This window comes from Anopheles merus, chromosome 2L, assembly GCF_017562075.2.
Source record: "Anopheles merus strain MAF chromosome 2L, AmerM5.1, whole genome shotgun sequence".
NCBI classification, from domain to species: domain Eukaryota; kingdom Metazoa; phylum Arthropoda; class Insecta; order Diptera; family Culicidae; genus Anopheles; species Anopheles merus.
In genome coordinates, this window is record NC_054083.1 from 7,267,595 (window position 1) to 7,287,967 (window position 20,373).

Consider the following 20,373-nt stretch of genomic DNA (forward strand, 5'->3'; position numbering starts at 1 on the left):
AGAACGGCGATACGATTGTTTAAATACTAAACTCCAACAGAAACCACCAGCACTGAAGCAAGTGAGATTTGAGTAATGGTCGTTGGTGTTGATACCCACGTATCTGACCACACGACCATTCATATAGATTTTTGCTCAGAAAGTTAGAAGGCTATATTGGTCATTATAAGATGAAACTTGTCGAAACACATTGCAAGAAAAGGATAGCAATATAATGATGAGTTGTAATACGCCATCTATTGATCAAACCAATGAAGCTGTGAAGCTTTCATTTTTTTCCTATGGATATTCAATTTTCCAGTCGTTTAAGCTTAATCTGTGGCGCTTGGGTTGTAAGTCGTTGTGACGGTTTTTGACGTTTCGAGCGAGTTTTTTTTTGTGGGTTCAAGATGGCAAGCAGTTTTGACAAAGTTGAAAAAAATGTCAACATTTGTCACTGCCCAAGCGCCACAGATTAAGCTTAAACGACTGGAAAATTGAATATCCATATAAAAAAATGAAAGCTCCACAGCTTCATTGGTTTGATCAATAGATGGCGTATTACAACTCATCATTATATTGCTATCCTGTTCTTGCAATGTGTTTCGACAAGTTTCATCTTATCATGACCTATCCCAAATAGCCAGAATTGCTTAAGCAGCTCATTTTGGCACGCTAAAGATCGCTGCTCTAATTCGCCTTTTGCAGTAGATAAACAGCATCAAAGTTCTATGTGGGTCTTTCAAACAGCGCCTAAGCAGCTTCCTTATGCCACGATGCCAGGGATTATTTTTCTTTGTGTTTTATTTTCAAGCAAGCGTCATCGATGAAATAAACAACAAGATTTGTTTCGTTTAAACACATATGTATATTTTTAAATCTTTTGTATTGATGTATTACACAAAATTTTACACAATTTACTGATAATTCACAATCACTTCACTCAATATTCATTCTTCAATTAACGAATCTAACTTGTGCAGCAGCAATGAGATTATTGTCGGCGTCCGTCTTTGACACTTTGACAAGAGTCATCTCGTACCGATGTCATGCATTAAAAAGTTATACAGTTCCACCAAGTTCGGTACGCTTTCTTAACAAGCCTTCAAGTTCCACCATGAACCCTACACATAGTGCTAATCAGCCGCAAAGTTCCAAAAAGTACCATGTGCCTGTTAAAAAGCTCCATAGCTCCGCAAAGTACCGTCTATCTCTTAATCAGCCACAAAGTACGACATCGGAACGATTTTTCGTTAAACAGCCCTAAATCAGCTATAAAGTACGAGCTGGCTATTTGGGATATAGCCTTATAACTTTCTGAGCAAAAATCTATGTGAATGGTCGTGTGGTCAGATACGTGGGTAGCAACACCAACGACCATAACTCAATTCTCACTTGCTTGAGTACTGGTGGTTTCCATTGGAGTTTAGTAATTAAACAATTGTATCGCCGTTCTAGTTCTAGCGATGCATAACTTCAATGCGAAACCATACAACAGTACAGAGGAAATGAGAAAGCTCTCCTCCAAGCGATGAAGCTCAACTGGTTGGGGTATCCCACCAACAGAGAGCGCCACCAGCTTTTTTGCTATTTTTAGAATGAATGAGTCGTTTGCCGTCTGCTAAACGAAGTCTTTCTATATTCCGTTTAGGTAGAGAACTTGAGTCGTTTAGAAGCCGTTTAGTGGTCGTTTAGTGGATTTGTGGCACTTGGGTGTGGTGCTTTCTGCTTGCCGAGTTCTGCATTTTTTTGCTTTTGCTGCTTCCTTGCTCAGATCAATCATAAGACTGACGATCCGGTATCCGCGTTTCCTTTTTTTCCGTGCTTTCTCGCCACTTTTCGTTTTCGCTCTTGCTTGATTTATTTTCCTTTGTTACTATTATCTTGCAGTATCGGTACTCAAATTGAACGTTAACGTAGATGATTTTGACGAATCCTACCGCTTTACTCCCTTATTTCATTTTCTAATTTGATAGTTTTAATGTCTTTTCCTCTTTTTTTTATTATTCCTGTGTCCTATTCCTGATCTCTACAGTAACCTCCGTGGCCACGCACCAAAAGATGCACGAAGCGTTCGATGTAAAGTGCTAATGGTGGGGGGGGGGGCTCCAAAGCTCACTTTGAAACGAGCACTGTCGGCAAGTAAAGGAAGGGTAAAGAAAATGAGCGAGATGCAGCAATATGCGAACGTCAAAAATCCTCGCCATGTTATACGGGTGACAATTTGCCAGAGGTATCGAATAACAACAACACATTAATAGCTCGCCACTCGTAGATATCAAGGAAAAACTCTAGCTAAAGTTGGACCAAAATACGATGCTAAATTGCATCTCGCCTGCGTACGTTGTCGAATGATGCGCTATTCTGAAATACCGCGTGATCTCGCCGACAGACACACGTGCAAAAGTAAGGTAGGTCGAGATACGAAAACTAGTCGGAGCTTATCGTCAACAGGCGGTCACAACGAATCGTACGATGGCGATGGTGATGATGGATATGAGCAACTCTCCTCCTCCGATGGAAACGTTTCGCAACCGAACCAGCATGAGGAGAAAGCACTAGACGGAAGCATCGATACGCCATTGATCGAAGACGGTAAGCGAAAACCGGAGCGCCATCGCGACCGCCAACCCGATGATAAACACTTGTGCCATAAAGCGACCGCAGGCTCGATCGAAAGTCTCAACGATGGATGTTCAGCAACGTCGTCATTTAGGTAAATAGACAAAGTCAATCAGTGTACACGACTGTTAGAGTGTTGATGTGTTTAGATAATGAAGTATCATTGACCTAACATTTCATCCTACAGGCCTTGGCATAGCTATTCCAAAAAATCATACAGTCTACCGCCGAATACAACGATTAGTGACGTCGGCTCAATCGTATTCAGCTGCCAGCAAGTGTCGCCGGCTGAGCTGGCCGCTCAGATAACACTTTTGGATTTTCCCATTTTTAATGCAATACAACCAGAGGAGCTGACCAGCTGCGGCTGGACGAAGAAAAACAAACATACTCTAGCGCCCAATGTGGTAGCATTCACGAAACGATTCAATCATACGACATTTTGGACTGTACAGGAAATACTCAACGGCGTTAGCCCGAAAGATCGGGCTGAGATCATCAGTCATTTTATAAAGGTACGAATTACTAGCTGTCATTACACATGTGCCTTCAATGGAACAGCTTCCTGCAGCAGAAAGAGCAATTAGCGATTGCTTTATGGTTAATATTGTGTTTTGTTTTAGGTGGCGAAGAAATTACATGACATCAACAATCTTCACTCACTGTTTGCCGTTATATCTGCACTGAAAAGTGCCAGCGTTCATCGGTTAAAAGAAAGTTGGTTGTTAGTGTCCCGAAAAGATCAGCAACAGCTGGATAGGTTGAGCCACCTGTTTGATGAAAGCGATAATTGGTCCTCATTGCGGAAATGTTTAAATCAATTCAAACTTCCGGGTATACCATACCTAGGTAAGCAATTCTCCTTTCACAAGAAACAGCGATACATTATTGTTACTATTTTTTGTGTACTGTTTTTCTTCGTACTCAGGTATATTTCTTACGGACATTATCTACATCGATTTGATGCATCCCAACAAATCGGGAGAGGAAAGTTATGCACGCGAAACCAAAATGAACAACGTGTTGCGAGTGTTGTCTAGCTACCAAAGTTCGAACTATACGTTCATCAGTCCGGTACCTCCGACGCTACGTTACCTACAGTCTCGGCGGTATATAGACGAGCTACAGAATATATTTGAGGAGGATCAATATAAGTATGTATTGCTTTTGAGGCTATCAATCCAATCAATCGAACATAATCTAAAAATCTCTTTTTTAGAAAATCTCTCAACTTGGAACCTACCGCCGGTGCATCAACCATGTCGTCTGCCGGTACTGTGCGATTACTGAAACCAAAAACAGAGCAGAGTGATAACATTGGCCGCAACGTGAAACCTACTATCGCTTTGGCGGAATGTAAAGATTCTCCAGACTCGACGACATGCGCACCAAACACTAGCCAGACTATCGTTTCGAGCGCACGACAATTCATACCTGGCCATAGGAAATGCTATAGTTTAGGAACAAAGTATGATGTGGCGATAAGCTGCTGTACTGTATATCTGATATTGTGCGGAAAATTAATTTGATGTTCCTCTTTCTGATGTTTGCCGCAGCATTTTTTACCCTAGATCTTCCGAACAGTCAAGCAGCTCCTCATCGGCATCGAGCAGTCGTCATGCAAAGGTGGCAGATGGATTGAATAAGATGCGACACCTGCTCGATGATTCCTATGTCGAATCGAAACGCGCAAACAGTATCGCTGCAACAGGAAGCGGGGGTAGTCACAGTAGCGACCAGGAATCTGAACATCCGACGGCCCTACAGTTGGTCGAGCTGGAGCCAATAACGAGTGGAAACTTGGTGGAAGGATACTTAAAACGTAAAACCGTTCTCAAGTATGGTCGCAAACCTACCGTAGCATCCTGGCAGCGGTATTGGGTGTTGATATGGTCCAACACGATGATATACTTTCCACCAAAAACATTCAAGGGGTATAATAGACTTCGAAACATCTCTTTCGGTGTAATTTACAAAATAAATAAATAAATGCATGGTTTATCTTCCAGCAACGAACGAAGCAACTTCAAAAAGGAACCATCCAAAATATTTCCCCTCGAAGGATGGACGGCCGAAGAATCGGATCTTCCGCTTCAGGACGAGTTCTTCCAGCTGGTAAACTACAACCATGGACATGCGTATCGTTTCAAATCCGGTTCGAATGCTTCCGCTAATCGATGGCTTGCGGCCCTGAAACAAGTCACAACACCTAAACCGGCGGAACCATTATCCATCTCACTGAATCTTATATCCTTTGAATAGTGCGCGCTTATTTCCATAACTTGCATCGACGTTTGCTTTCAAAAGGCTACTCCTGATATTGCACGTGTACTCAACAAAATGTTCACAGTACAGATACATTTAGCAAGACTGGTTGACATTATGCATTATGATTTCTTCAAAATGAACAAAATGCACTTGTTTAGTTTTCTTTTGCATTGTGATCCTTACGATTTGTTTTACCCACATAGTTTCCACGGCGAGTTCGGACATGAATTGCTTTGTACCTAGTATTGATATCGATGGTGTTAATTAAATATCCATAGTTGTTATTACAGGCCTCTCTTTATGTTGTGGTATTTTGAAAAGGCTTAACCTCGTTTATAGCGTAGATGAACGGTGAAAAGCAAGAAATAACTCACAGCAGGAACAACAATGTATGCTGTCTGCATGATCGTGTAACAAATTATCAAGCTTACAAGTACCAATAAAGGTGTTTCAAAAATGTTTAAAAAAGGACTCACTATATTTCATTTGAAACGCACGGTTTTCATAAAAGAAAAATCAATCATTGTATCGGGAAGAAGGATTATTCAACTCAATATTTTAGAAATTACAATTTAATGTAATTACAATGTAATTCAAAATTACATTTTGAAATGGCATTTCTAAAACTAGTAAAAAACATTAATTTTCTTAAAGAACTTACTTACTTACTTACTTATCCGGCGCTACAACCGCTTTGCGGTGTTGGCCTGCCTCAGGAGTGTCCGAAACCGCTCACGGTCTCGCGCCTTCGTCTGCCAGTCCGTTATCCCGGCCTTAATGGCGGACGCCTCCACGCCATCTTGCCACCTCAATTTGGGCCTACCCTGCCTCCTCTGTCCTTGTGGACGGTCTAAAAAGACTTTACGGGCTGGGTCGTCCGTTTCCATGCGTACAACATGGCCATCCCACCGGAGCCGGGCGAGAACGATACGGTGCACGACAGTGAGGTCACCGTACATCTCGTAAAGCTCGTCATTATAGCGGCTCCTCCATTGTCCTTCCACACATACGGGGCCAAGTATCCTTCTGAGCATCTTCCTCTCGAACGCGGCTAAGAGGGTTTCGTCAGATTTGGACAGTGTCCATGTCTCAGAGGCGTATGTGAGTACCGGAACTATATAGGTACTATATAGTCCCAGCTTCGTCCGTCGCGACAGGTTCTTTGAGGTGAACTAATTTTTCAGGCTGTAGAATGACCGGTTGGCAGCCAGCATCCTTGCGCGCAACTCAGCTTCCATGCTGTTGTCGTTGCTGACCTTTGACCCAAGATAGGTGAATTGTGGGACGACTTCAAAAGTGCGTTCACCTATCTGCACGTCACGCCTACGTAGATTCTGATTATTTGTTGGCGGGCCCGCTGATGTTGCCACCATCAGTTTGGTCTTTGCCTCGTTTATCTGCAATCCGAGGTTCTCTGCCGCCTACTCGATCCCTTGGTAGGCTTCTGCTACATAGGAGAGCCGCAGACCAATGATGTCTATATCATCAGCGTATGCCAGGATCTGGGTTGACTTATAGAAGATGGTTCCCGTAGTCTCCACCCTCGAGTCACGGATGGCTCTCTCTAGCGCCAGGTTGAATAAGAGACAAGCAAGCCCGTCCCCCTGGCGCAGACCTTTGGTGGTAGCAAAAGGTCCTTAGAGTTTTCCATCCACCCTCACCTGGCATGTGACGTTGGTCATAGTCATTCTAACTAGCCTTATCAGTTTGGCCGGGATTCCAAAAGAGCTCATAGCGTCATACAGTTTTACCCTGGCTATGCTATCATATGCGGCTTTGAAGTCAATGAAGAGATGGTATGTGTCTTAAAGAACACTAGTACATAAATAATAATTTGATAAAATTTCAGAATTCAATCAAATACACTTTTTTTAAACACAGTAGAAAGTTTATTAGCCGGTCTCATGGTACAGACGTCATCTCGTACGACTTAACAACATGCCCGTCATGGGTTCAAGCCCCAAATAGACTGTGCCGCCATATGTAGGACTTGACTATTTATCCTGCTATGGGGGGGGGGGGGTAATCCCTGAAGTCACTGAAAGCCAGCTCCACAAACTGATGTACAGGAAGGCCTTGACCGAAAACGGTTGTTGAGCCAAAAGAAAGAAAGAGAAAGTTGATTATCCGGGGGCGGATTAACCGTGCGCATGAATTTGACAGGAAGCGGACCTGTGGTACAGGCGTCAACTAAAAGGACTCAATAACACGCCTGTCATGGGTTCAAGCCTAGAATGAACCGTCGCAATCCCCCCGTAGCAAGGATTGACTATCTGGCTACGTGCTAATGAATTAAGTCTCGAACGCCTGAATAGGCCGGTATGTCCACGTAGGACGTTACGCCAAATAGAAGAAGATAATGAATTGAGCAGGCGTTCTACCGTCATAAATATTTGGTCTAGTGATATTTTCGAACTTAGTTTTTGTTCAACAATAATTGTTAGGCCGTATTATCCCTGAAAACCCCTGTAAGAATCAATCAACGCTCAGATGAAGAGTTTTGTAATTAATGAAGAAAAATGTATCTTAATTATCCAAGCGACTTAGCTTTTTTGCACAATAAATTCTTATATTGATCAGTAGTTAAGCTCTCTCGAATTGTCATGTGTAATTTATTCAACCGAAGATACTTACGGACTACCCTGTTCCGAATTAAACCACGCACATCGTATCTTAAATTGTGCAACCATTTTTATACACATCATCTGTCAAGATGGCCGTCATGAGCTAACCTTATTTCCGCAACATTCGTCGGTAGAAAATTTTTCAAGTGCTCAGAGAAAGAAGACGCCGAGGCGAAATTGAACGAAAATTTGGGAACGGAAACAGTGCAGACAGGTGAATAATATTTAGACCAAAATATATCTGCTTTCTTGGGGTGCTGCTAGCGTAATACAATTGATATGTGCAGTGTTTGACTGGTGAATAGATATGCTCGAAAATAGGTCCCCGAGCCAACAGTGGGCTCAGGTCAAAAAGTGAATCTAAATTGTCAGGGGCTCTCGCGGATGGGCGTGCCGCTGTATGTGCGATATCATTCGAATTTGGAAACGGCTTATGTGCGAGCGGCATTTCATGTGTGCGTGTGTTTAGTCGTTGCGGTCAATCAAAAAGAAGATGAGGTGATGATGATGATGATGATGATGATGATGGGTATTATGAGGAGAAAAAGTTTGGCTGACTAGCTGTAAAAGAAACACGAATGGCACAACTTCGCCCAAGTGGTGTTGTGCTGAAGAGGGCAAGATGGGGTGAAACGAAGCTCTATGCACCGCAACCGTGTATACGCGACATGCGTGTGCTTTTGTGTGTGCGTTGTTTTAAGGATTCCAAATTTTCTCTATTGCGCACCCATACGTACGCATGCGGGCGTATAGATTTATGTATGCATAATATATATGTCACACGCTATACATGCCCCATCGATAAGGAAAAGAGGATGGTGGGAGCATATACATTTAGGGTGAATGCGGTCATGAGGTGGATTTCGGTGTATGCGAGTGAAGGAAAAAAAAGATTGAGAGGAAACGCGCGCCTGCCTGTGTGTGTGTGCGTGCAGTTCGCCGTAGCGGGGTGACGAGATTGAATGGAACATAAAAAATGCAGCAATAAACAGGGGGCGCGCGAGAGCATAAATGACCCGAAGAGCTCATAGATTGATAGAGATGACATCATTTCTATATATTTACCAAGTTTAGAGTGGCTCCGACATACAATGGAACAGTCTGTATGCGCGGCGCAGCGTTGGTGTTTGTCAGTCGTTTGCACTTGTTGTGTGTTCGATTCTTTTGAACTCTCGCAATCGTGTCAGATTGCGTTAAACGGCTAGATAATCGAATCTGATCTCGAGTAGAAATAAACAGTAGAGTGCTGGGCAAAGTTACAAAACCGAAACAACCCATCATCATCCATAGGGCTGGGCCAGGGCTGGGCCTACTCCTCTAATAACATCGCCAAGTGCAGAAATCAAGTAGGCGATCGTAAATGTCAATATTTAATCATTCGCGAGCAGTGAAGAAGAGGAGCATCGCAAGAAGCAAAAGATTCAAGGTATCGCTATGTTATCGCTAATAGATATTGGGGGTAAAAAAATCATTGCAGGATGGCAACCGAAACCGAAACGGCAACAATTCATACAAATGGAGGCCTGGAAACGGTATCCGAAGAGGAGAGCATGAAGCCGCGCCCGGCCGACATCGAGGCGGACATGCGAGAGATGGAACGACGTAAGCGCGTGGAATCAATCATGAACTCGCGCCTGTTCCGGGAGGAACTGGAACGAATCGTGGACGGTCAGATGCGCGAGGGATCATCGACGATACTGCAACAACTTTCCGACATCATGGGTATGCCGGCGGCTCGCATTGGTAGCGTATTCAAAAGCTCCAATTGCGTAGTGCCGATCAACGACATTCGTGGCGTAGAGTCGATGGGTTACGAAAAGGGGGAAAAGATCCTTCGCTGTAAGCTTGCGGCCACATTTAGGCTGATGGATCTGTTTGGCTGGACGCAAGGAATTGCGTGCCAGATAACGGCACGCCTGAATGCCGACCAGGAACTGTTCCTCGTCAACCCCTACGGTATGCTGTTTCATGAGGTTACTGCTTCTTCGCTGAACAAGGTGAACATGCAGGGGCAGATCGTCGAACATGGCACTACTAATTTCGGGATCAACAATAATCGTAAGTAGCAGAATGTTAATTTCGGGAAATGTGTTTGAGCTTTTTCCATTTTGTTATTGCATTATATTTGTATCCTGTCCACTCCACAGAGTTCACCCTCCACTCCGTTATACATGCTGCCAGACCGGACATTCGTTGTGCAATATATGTAGCTTACAGTGCCGTAACCGCGATATCGGCATTGAAGCAAGGATTGCAACCGCTCACGAAGCACACTGCCCTCCTGGGAGAAATAGCCTTCCACACGTATGCCGGAGGTAAGAACCTTGCTGATGCTAAATACTACACGAATATTCTTTTGAGCTGTTTTTAACCAGAACACAGTTTTTTTTGTTTACATGAAAATATACACAAATCATACAAACATACCAAAACCAAATCTCGTAAGAGAAGGCTGTATTCGACATTCTATCCTCATGAATACAGAAAAACTTAGCGAATAATAATTAAAGAATAATGCGTCGATCGGCACTTTTCGTATCTTTCGTTATCTCTCCACGAAGCTACATACGATTTTCAATGATTAGACATTTTGGCAGCTTTTCATTAATGGTTTTACGAATATTTTTGTACACTCTTTTCTTCCATGACTTTGATTGTTATTATATCCGAAGCCTTGAACGAACCGGAAGAGAAGGATAAACTGTTGCGCAGCCTGGGACCAGTGTCCAAGGTATTGCTGCTTTCCAATCACGGAGCGTTGTGTTGTGGAGAAACTATTGAAGAAGCGTTCTATCATGTCACCCATATGGTGCATGCCTGCGAAGCTCAGTTGAAATTGTTGCCTGTTGGTTTGGAAAACTTGATTTTAATCCCGGAGGAAACCCGTAAAGCTATCTACGATGCTGCTCGCAAACCATCGGGCGAGGGACAGGAGGCTGCATCAGCTCAAACGGCGGATAATAAGGAGGGACAACTTACTAAGGTGACCAGATTAGGTTTTCAATATATCTATTATAAATCAGCGCGATACTTATGCGATGGCCGAATTTGTCTGATTAACATGTTTATTCAATTCCATAACGTTTTCAGACCCCGAAGTGGCGTGTTGGGGGTTCCGAGTTTGAAGCCCTTATGCGAATGCTCGATAACGCCGGCTTCCGTACCGGATACATCTTCCGCAATCCGTTGATAAAGGGCGATGTTCCCAAACCACGCAACGACATTGAGGTACCACCAGCTGTGTCATCATTAGGCTATTTAATCGAAGAAGAGGAGCTGTTCAAGCAAGGGTATGTTGAAAAAAGGGTAACAGGATCTATTATGAACTTTGAACAACAAAAAAAAAACTATATTTTTGCTTTCTTCTCACATTTCAGCATTTGGCGTAAGGGTGATCCGCGTAAGGTTGGAGATCGCACTCGTTGGCTGAATTCGCCTAATGTGTACCAGAAGGTGGAGGTGCTAGAAACTGGTACACCAGACCCGAAGAAGATTACCAAGGTAGAGATTGTTACCATTGAAGGAAATCTAAACTAATGCAGCTATTAATAGCATTTGACACTAAGCAATGAGCGATTTTTAAATACTTTATAATGGCTTCGTCTAATAACGCCTTCGGTCCAAACAACTAACGGTCATGAGATTGATATTTTGACTGTTTGATCTTAGCACTTCGTCGGTTGGATTTGGAACCCTTTCGCACGTATTTGTCTTCTCCTTTACACAACATTTACTCAATGCTACTAACAAATAATTGTAGTTTGATTTTACTTGCTTTCGGAAAAGGTTGGAAAGGGCTCTTGTGTTATATTATTATACATTCTAATGCACAAACTAATTGTAGCTATTCCAGCAAAACAAAAAAATAACAGGAGTTGTGCTTTTATTTCGATTATACTAGCAATTTATGAAAAACCAAAAAACGACACTGTCGGTCTGCGAAGAATGTTTTATTTTATTCGAGTTTTATTTTTAACATATTTGGTGTATTTGGTATGAGACAAGCTGCAATATTTTGTTATTCTGTCAAACCACACCAAAGAATTATTTAATTTGTTTTATTTTTGTGATTCGAAACATTTATTCATCGCAAACACCAATTACCAATGTCTAAAAACATTCCTTTTTTTAGTGAAGATAAATGTTCTATTGCTGACAAATGAAAGTAACTAACATTCCACGGTGAAAACAATAGAATATTCATTGTGCAAAAGTTACACAACACAGATTAATACTCGTACATTGAATGTGTTTAGATGCATATATTTAGTTGTCAGCGTAAAAACAAATGCTAGGGTTTTATTTTAATCTCTGCCACAAAAACAAAGCAAAAGCCAATTGATCGTCTTACAAAGTGAAATAGATTTTTATTTAACAAAATCAAATATAACATACATTTCAACGCCCAGTGTATTTAGCGTGAAAAGTTGTTAGCAAAGCACATATAGTAGCAACTAGTGTCAGAACATGGATAACTTGCGGCACTACAAAAAGAACCTTGTTACTCTAACTTCAAGCACATTAATCTATTAACAATAAAAGGCCACTAGCCACTTGTGTGAACCAATGCCGGTGGGTTTGTGCAAAAACTGAAGTTGTTGTTTTTTTGTGTTTGAACTGTTAAATGTTGTTCGAAACGTCGAAATTCAGCTTTATTGTAGCTTCTACATGAAAATCTAGCTCTAAAACAAAACAACACTCAGTTTTTCTCACCGCACTGTATGATGATGGCATTATGGTGCATCTTGTTATCCACTACATCGTTCGACTATAAATGTAAATACAAATGATATATCGTACAGTTTGGTCTAACCCAAATCTTTCTAACATCTTTATCGTTTCATCAATCGGTTGAACTCGTGCAGTGGGTCGCCGAACCGTCTCCGACGCACTCGTCGACACCTGTTAAAATCGAACATGCCCATCAGTTTGTGCCGACAAACACGAACCCGCGGGAATTCAAAAGAATTCAGCAACAGGTAAGCGACTCTAACGGCAGTAAGATATTTGACCATAGGTTAGCTGATTAAAATACTCGATCCATTTCTTTTTCTTTTGCAATACTATCGTGTGCATAGATAAAAGATAATCGCCGAGCCGATAAAATATCGGCTGGACCACAGTCCCACATTCTGGAAGGAGTTTCGTGGGATGAGGCAAACCGGCTGAAAGATGCCAATGTTTCGGCCGCTGGAGATCATGTAGTACTAATGGGTGCCGCTTCTAAGGGTATTATTCAACGTGGCTACCAGCACAACGCCACTGTCTACAAGGCACCGTACGCGAAAAATCCATTTGATTCCGTAACTGACGACGAGCTGAACGAATACAAAAAAACGGTCGAAAAGAAGCGACATGGTGACGGTGAGTAAAATTATCCTGCCCCTGACATTTGTATACACGCATCCGTAATGCAAATAACCAATGACCTTCATCACGTGCTTACAGGCACGGATACTGATTTCTCCGAATCGGAAGCACTGAGCTCATTGCAGATCAGCGGCCCTGCCAAGGGCGCCTCGCTCGTTAGCCCGCCTAGCCAGTCGGAGCAGGAAGACACAACAGCAGGTAAGTTGTTTTATTTTTGTGAGATAAAGTTAGGCAAAAAACGTGACCGTAACCACTTTTTACGTTCGATTTGGTTGTTTTGTAGAACATCACGTCCTAAGAATAGAAACTAAGCAAGCGCCCAAACCAAGCCAGCCGGAGGTGGTACTAAGCGATGGTAAGTACGAAAAAACAACTACAAATACCATTTTGGTAGGCGATCGATCGATCGCTTTACTGTTTTATGTTTAAAATGTTTATGTGTTGTGTTTTGCTTGTTGGTTGGAACAGAATCTGTTATTTTATATTTTACTAAACTTGTCTTCAGAAAGTACAGTTTCAGGTGTATGAATTAGCAAGGAACTCTACCAGTGAGTAAAGAAAAAATCGATTTAAGTGATCTATCGCTACTTTGAACTTCCAAGCATCGGAAATTCAAGTTGATTTTCGAAATGCATGGCGGTTATGTTCACGGTAGAAAATATCATGTTGTAAGAGTAATTTTCCATTGTCCGGGCACACCAGATTGGTTGCTGTCAATGTGGTAGACGGTTTTAGTGACTATACTTCGTGTATGGTACATGTATGTATTTCAATGTTTTTTTTTATAAATTAAAAATGAATTAAACTAACATTTTTGTTCTTTTTCTCCTAAACATGTTTAAACCAAAATTGTTTGAACAACAAACTCCAAAAAACAATTCTATATTGTGAATTTTTAGATCTAGGTGCCGCATATCCCACATTTAGGACACATAATTACAATGGATTTCGTGTAGCCACAAATATGGCAAAAGTGCATCATTTCCATTGTGCGAATAGAAACAATCCCTTAACACAGCTTTCGTATGAACTTGCGGTGCCTATTTGGCGTTTAACAGACGGAAGCGCTCTTTGGCGCATGCCCAGATTTACTGATGTACCAGAAGCGTATGGCGAAAATATTCGTTACCCGACGTTTCGAAACTCTCACGAAATTGGTGCATTACGAAATTGGCATTATAGAACAGACTGTAATAACAATGCTGCCGGCGTGAATTATAATACACTTTTCTTGGAAAATAACTGGTCAGTACAGGAATACAATATGGTAGAAAACACTGATTCAGAGCATGAAAAGCTTACGGCTATCGATGTCTTTATCACCGTCGGAATAATTAACAGAGTGTTCTGTAAGATGGAGCATGATATGAAAGAGTTACAGGAGTCATTTACAACGATCGTCGAGACTATGGGAGAGAACAACAATAAGAGAATTAATATTTCTGAATGCGACGATTAGTAGAAGCATGTTTTGTGTTTTTGTTGATAAAATTTTGCTTTTTTCAAAAGTGTGCCGTATTAGAATTAAAAAAAAAAACAATGAAATTTATCATGACAATTTTCAATAATTTTTGTCCCAGGCGAACAAGTACAAAATGGCGAACAATCCGATGCACACATGAGCACATTTTCCCACAGCAGCAAAGAGGTAAGAGACGCAAGCTAAACATTTGCTTAGTCATAATCACAACGACTGGATTTGTGCATTCGATATTCTAAAAATGTGCTTTCCTTCTGAGTTGCAGGATATTTCAACCGATGGATCCCCCAAGAAGGACAAAAAGAAGAAGAAAGGATTGCGAACTCCGTCGTTCTTGAAAAAGCGAAAGGACAAGAAACGCGTTGAGTCCTAAACACACTCGACCAACATCACTATGCAGGCAGCAGGATAGATTTTTTTCAGCAAACCTTTTTCCTAATCAATTGGAAGCACAGCAGCGGCGTACCCTCGCTTGTCAAATTAGAACAAGGAGCAGATGCATCCATCACACGATTTCCTGAACGTGAGCCGAACCCCGCTCGACTCGATACAAATGCCCATTATTATACCCTTGTAGTATGTAAGTTTTTTTCAAAAGAAAACAAATTGTATTTTGTTTTCTTGAGTTTATTGTTTACATTTTATATTCCCGTATTGTTTGTTGAAAGCTATTCTCCGTGAGCCTAGGATTTATAATGCGAAAATACCGCTGACGCTAAGTAATTCGATGATCGTAACGAATGATGATTTAAACAGAGAAAACAGTTAAACTCTAGCCAAGGAGACAGTGTAAAATGTATGGACAAGTGCTGATTTAAAGTATACAGATTTTGAGTTAGCAAACGTAAGTGAATATTAATACTATTTATGTATCGACGCAGTTTGCAGGATTTAGTTACATATTTATGTTTTTTTTTGGGCAATGAATAAGAACATCGCGAGTCAACCAAGGGTACAAAAAAATGACAAATCGCACATACTGTTTTGTTATTTAGTAAGGGACGGCATTGCATCGGTGTGGCAATACTATCAAATAATTCAATTATTGGATATTAATGTCAATGCAACCGGAAAACCAATGGCTTTCGTCAACTGCTCTGCTCATCTGTGTATCATCCTGCCGTAAAATGTTAATGCGAACATGCAATCGCCGAAATGATGTACGACTTTTTTTTCTCCTTTTTTATTTAACTACTACAACATTACTCATTAACTGAAATGTAGTCACTGATCTAGCCTAAAATCAGTCCGAACAGAGATCCATTGAATTTTTTCCCATTGTCGATGGCAATGAAATCACATAAAAGTGGACAATGAGCTATTCATAATATTAAACAATGACCGGAAAAAAAGAAACATGCCAGCTTATTCATCGTAAATGAATGACGAAAGCAAACAAGTACGATAAATCGAAGTTGATATACGGAAGAAGAAGAAAACAAAATAACGAGAAAAAACATGGAGGGATTCGAGAAAGACGAACAATTCGCGAAAACTAAGGTTTTATTATAAAATCAAAAACACCCCGCTAATAGCTTCCTACAATTTGCATCTTTATCGGCGCTGCAATATGCGACGCAATACTGCATCATTGTCACCCTTCAATCAAGCTGTGTGTGTGTGTGTGCGCGCGTGAGAAAACGAAAGCAACGTTTGTAATGAGACGAAAACTTGGAAGGGGCGTGATAGAAATGAAAATCATAACGAACAAGACGTTACATTTATAGCTAAAAGTCAGTTGAGCAGGATATCCCTCAAGTTGTTGAAAGTGGAGAATTAGAACGTGGATGATGCGCATTTGCATTGCATACTCTGATTGCATAAATAGCTTCTTACTACCGATGAACTGTCCTTTTTCTTTGTTCTCTTCGTTAATGTGAGTTAATGTGAGTGTCCTTATTGCGTGCTATTATTCTCGGGCGTGAATATACACACGACTGTGTATAGTAACGTCTTGCTGGTTGCGTTACCGCATGACGCTCTAAACCGGAATGCGAAGGCTTCGTGACAGTTGTTTGAAGCAAGAATAGTGTTAATCCTTGCCTAAATTGCAAACATACAATTTCCTATCTGCTGCATCAGGTGCGCTTTCGCAATTTATCTTCAACCTTTTGCACCTATTTATGACATTGTGTGGCATGCGTGCGAGCGAAGTCGTTAGCTCTATTTGCTTGAAAATGGATTATTTTTCTTATGTTACAAATCATGATTTGTTTATTTAGTTTTTCGTACATGTTGCAAATAATTTCTTTTTTAATTTCAAACTGCAGGAAACAATGTGACCTTCGCTACCTGAACGCTTTTCGAGTCGGTTTAAATGTATAATGTTTAATTTATCCGATGAAACCATAAAACCCGAATAAGTAGCAGGATTTTACATTGAATTGGTTCCTCTGTTGCATGAAGCGTAGATACACACAAGGGCCGCAACATTTACACGCAAAACGATTACGTTTGATTTTCCTTCCCCGGGGAAAGCAAAAAACAATACACAGCGCTTGGGTGTTGTATAATCTTTCCATAGTGCTTTTCTTATAAACCCTTCAGTACGTAGGATATTTACAAATGAAATGAAATCGGTAATAGATGAAACTAACGCATTTTGTGAACGTGTGAGTGTGTGTTGTTTATTACTCGGGGGGTGGGGTATGGCATTAAAAAGGTTCGTGGACGAGCTGGTCGACCAAACCATAGTGGGGAAAGAGACCACCGATGATGGTAGCGCAGTACATCCAATTATGCATCGAGAAATGTATTTTGTGCAGCGTTTGTGTGTGTTTGTGTGCAATGGAAATAAGAAATCCACAATGACTGCTTTTTTTGTAAGTGAGCGCGCATATAAATGTATATCCTTGTAGTTCACACGTTCCTTGTGCTTATTTTTTCCTATTAAAACTTGTATGCAGCTGTGTGTGTGTGTGTGGGGGGGGGGACACCAATAATGCCACGAGAAAAAGCGAAACGTATTTCGATGCTTAGATATTATTTACAAACTGATCGGAGTGAACAAAAGCATCCCGTAAAAATACATCGGCCAGAACATATTTATTATAACTTCTAGCGTTACTGCATACATGGCTGCTTATCGTAAAGAGACATGCTTTGAATCGATCGAGTGTGTAATTGTGGGAGGGTGGGCATGCAATCGGAGAGGAAAAAAGAAAAAGAGTATAATCAAAATTACATTTCAGTTGCGTACATGTAAACCGAATGTTTTCAACAACGGCCCGGTCCTCTAGCATGCGCGTGCAAATGTGTTAATTTCGCAACCAGGATCATTCGTTTTGCGGTTTTTATTAAATATTTGAATTATGGTTTTAGTTTTCGTTTGTTCATTATCTTTGCTGGCACAAATTTAGCCGTTAGTGAAGCAAACAAAAAAAAAAGGCAGAAGAGGATCAATAAAAAGTCCTACATTTAAGAGATAAAGCTTGATTTTCCTTCGACTTAATAACGGCTTTTTTTATTTACAGTACACATTTTTTTCTTTATTTATACTGTATTATATTATGTTCTAATAAGTCACAAGAATCTGAACAGTTCACACCGAAACCTAATTTTTGAGGAGCAGGTAAGTTGTTGTTGTAAATTTGTAAATAAAATTGGCAAAAGATAACACATTTTACCAGAAATGTTAACAAGCTGCGACAATGTGTGGAAACAATGATTAACTGGGACACAACTCCAACAATTGCGTGTTTGTTTTGCTTGCTTTTCCATTACAAATGCTAACCGGGACCGGAAACATGACCCTCAACGTTTCTAGATTCCTGTTTGGAGGGAATGGACATGTTCGAAGAGAAATGGCAACTCTGTCGATCACCCACCACACTAAACTCAAAATGATAGAACTAAAAAAGCAAATAGACTGGTGGGGTACAGGTTTATGACATTAAGGCACAGCCACAAAATCAACATTGAGCAATTGGAAAGCAAAAATCCCCCATTTTACCGTCTTTCCAAAAAATCTTCCAATACATTACATTATTTTTCCATTCCAAGCTGAACCCGTGAACTGATTGTAACAAAGGTACAAAATGTACTGATAATGGTAACCTTTTTGGTGTTCCTCTTGCTAGCCTGGTTGCGTGATCGTGCGTGTGTGATAAAGTACGAACCGTTAAAGAATTCCCTTTGCATCAGAAACATTGCTTCCAGGCGTAGAACATGATTTTATCAGGCTGTTTTTTTATCTGTTTCATTCGAGGAGATAGACTCAAAATGATGCAGTATAAAAGAAAAACTTATTGACGATATACTTTCATTTGTAGTTCCATACTCGTTCCAGTGCTTTCGCCCACGTGTCCTATCACTTGCAGCTGTTGTTGCCCCGTAGAGGTTACATTTGGGCAGTTGTGTAAAAAGGGTTACAACATCGTAAAATGTTAATTCTGCCGGTGCGATTGGCTTTATTTGTCGTGGTACGTCTAACATGTAGGATCGGGATACAAACTTTGTCGTGATGCAATCTTAGATCGGCAACATTATATGCACTGAACACGATCGCTAATCAAAACCATTTACAAGAAAGGGCAACCGGTAAAAAACGCCGACAGAATTTTTTTTGTGGACATCGTCAATAAGAAGTAAATCAAGCGAATACTGCATGTATTGCAGTTGTAATTTGTTGTCTTGTTGTAGTATACGACAAATTTATTGCTGAAATTGAACTCATAATTTAGTGTTTGCTTGATTGAATTCTTCAAATAATTCTTCATTCTCAACTTACAATTTTAGTATTTGGTTAGTGCCACCGGTGGAAGCCATGTAGTGTCGGTGACACAATTTCAAACTTCATCATGTGCCGACCGCCAAGCGCCCGGTATAATTTGTGCCAACTGCAACACGGTGGCCGTTTGCGTTAAGATAGGCTCGGTGTGGGAACCGTCTCTGGTCGAAGCGTGCAACGCGGACGAGGGGCTGTACTGTAACGAGTTCGAGGGAGGATGCTCTACCAGCATTGGGTCGTGCAATCCGACCGGGGGAGGTGGCTTTGAGTGTAACACGCCCGGCGTGTTTCCGGATCCGTTCAACTGTCGGCAGTACCACATGTGCTTCCTAAACGGCAACAATCCAGTGGCGATCAATATGGACTGTGGAGGGGCGGCCTTTTCACCAGCAAGTGGCGATTGCTCCCTACCGTTGAACGATACCGTCTGCCTAACGCCACAATTCAACTGCAGCTTCGTGGGACAAATGGCGGCCTGGCCGGGAAATAACAACATCTACTACATCTGTGCAGCGGAAACGGTACAGGGAAATCGTCTACTGCGCCCACGGTTGTACCGCTGCCCGGCCAATCAAATGTTCGTCGAAGGACAGTGTGTGCAGCGTGACTGGTCCAACATGCCACCCGGTACGATAGTTCCTTACGAATGCGTACGCCCGGGGTTGTTTGCTGATCCTGCCCACTGTCGGTACTACTACAGCTGTAACGCGGAGCTGGTCGCAACGCATCTACAATGCCCAGAAGGAACTTTCTTCAATGAGAATACCCTCTCGTGTGTGTTGGGAGTATGCTAGTAGGAAATGTTTAGTTGCCGTTTACTTCATGTTGCAATAAACAATCACTTGCGAATCGAGATGGCTACAAATAAGTTGTGCGAATGGTAGAATCATAAATTGAAAGAAAGAAAAGAAATGCTGTTAAATGCGAACTACTTTGTACAATGCCAATAGCTTCATTTCAGATGAAACACGTAGACATTATCGTTTCTAAACGAAGTTATCGAAATTGTAACGAACGCGTTTAATTGTAAGGGATGATCCTTAAGTAACGTAACGGGCACAGGGGGTGATAACTTCCATCGTTTCATTCAGGGAAACACGAGAGAAAGAGACAGAAAGAAGAGAAAGAAAAAAAAGAGAGAGAGAGGGAGAGCTTTAACATTTTCTTTTTTTGGCTAGTGATAGTGATGGAGAAAATATGAATTTGATCCGCACCGACGCGTATTCGTCACTGTCTTATGGTGTAACGTGGGACGCGTAATACACGAAGAACATACTACTAGACCCCTTTAAGTAACGCGT

General features: G+C 41.4%; 3 protein-coding genes across 7 annotated transcripts; all 3 read left to right on the forward strand.

The window, feature by feature from the left end:
* Window positions 1-2,195: 2,195 nt before the first annotated feature.
* LOC121593709 (ras-specific guanine nucleotide-releasing factor RalGPS1) lies at window positions 2,196-5,343 on the forward strand. Its single transcript, XM_041916301.1, has 7 exons — window positions 2,196-2,695; window positions 2,789-3,116; window positions 3,225-3,450; window positions 3,530-3,755; window positions 3,821-4,069; window positions 4,158-4,535; window positions 4,611-5,343. Exons 1-7 carry the CDS (start codon window positions 2,331-2,333, stop codon window positions 4,861-4,863), a joined length of 2,025 nt encoding a protein of 674 aa, XP_041772235.1. The 5' UTR covers window positions 2,196-2,330; the 3' UTR covers window positions 4,864-5,343.
* A 2,249-nt stretch (window positions 5,344-7,592) lies between these two features.
* Window positions 7,593-17,778, forward strand: LOC121591674 (protein hu-li tai shao). 5 transcript variants are annotated; one of them, XM_041912437.1, is made up of 12 exons: window positions 7,593-7,707; window positions 8,971-9,551; window positions 9,641-9,808; window positions 10,166-10,476; window positions 10,584-10,783; window positions 10,871-10,994; window positions 12,359-12,472; window positions 12,572-12,857; window positions 12,942-13,061; window positions 13,147-13,218; window positions 14,444-14,511; window positions 14,603-17,778. In XM_041912437.1, the coding sequence occupies exons 2-12, from the start codon at window positions 8,972-8,974 to the stop codon at window positions 14,714-14,716; spliced, it is 2,157 nt and encodes a 718-aa protein (XP_041768371.1). In that variant the 5' UTR covers window positions 7,593-7,707; window position 8,971; the 3' UTR covers window positions 14,717-17,778. The 5 variants fall into 5 exon arrangements, 4 of the variants coding, with proteins under 4 accessions (XP_041768371.1, XP_041768369.1, XP_041768370.1 ...); XR_006004554.1 differs by lacking the exons at window positions 7,593-7,707; window positions 14,444-14,511; window positions 14,603-17,778 and adding exons at window positions 7,968-7,991; window positions 13,369-13,623; window positions 13,763-14,102; XM_041912435.1 differs by lacking the exon at window positions 7,593-7,707 and adding an exon at window positions 7,968-7,991.
* An 811-nt stretch (window positions 17,779-18,589) lies between these two features.
* LOC121591675 lies at window positions 18,590-19,925 on the forward strand. Its single transcript, XM_041912439.1, has 2 exons — window positions 18,590-18,764; window positions 19,081-19,925. The coding sequence occupies exons 1-2, from the start codon at window positions 18,726-18,728 to the stop codon at window positions 19,864-19,866; spliced, it is 825 nt and encodes a 274-aa protein (XP_041768373.1). The 5' UTR covers window positions 18,590-18,725; the 3' UTR covers window positions 19,867-19,925.
* The last annotated feature ends 448 nt before the right edge of the window (window positions 19,926-20,373 follow it).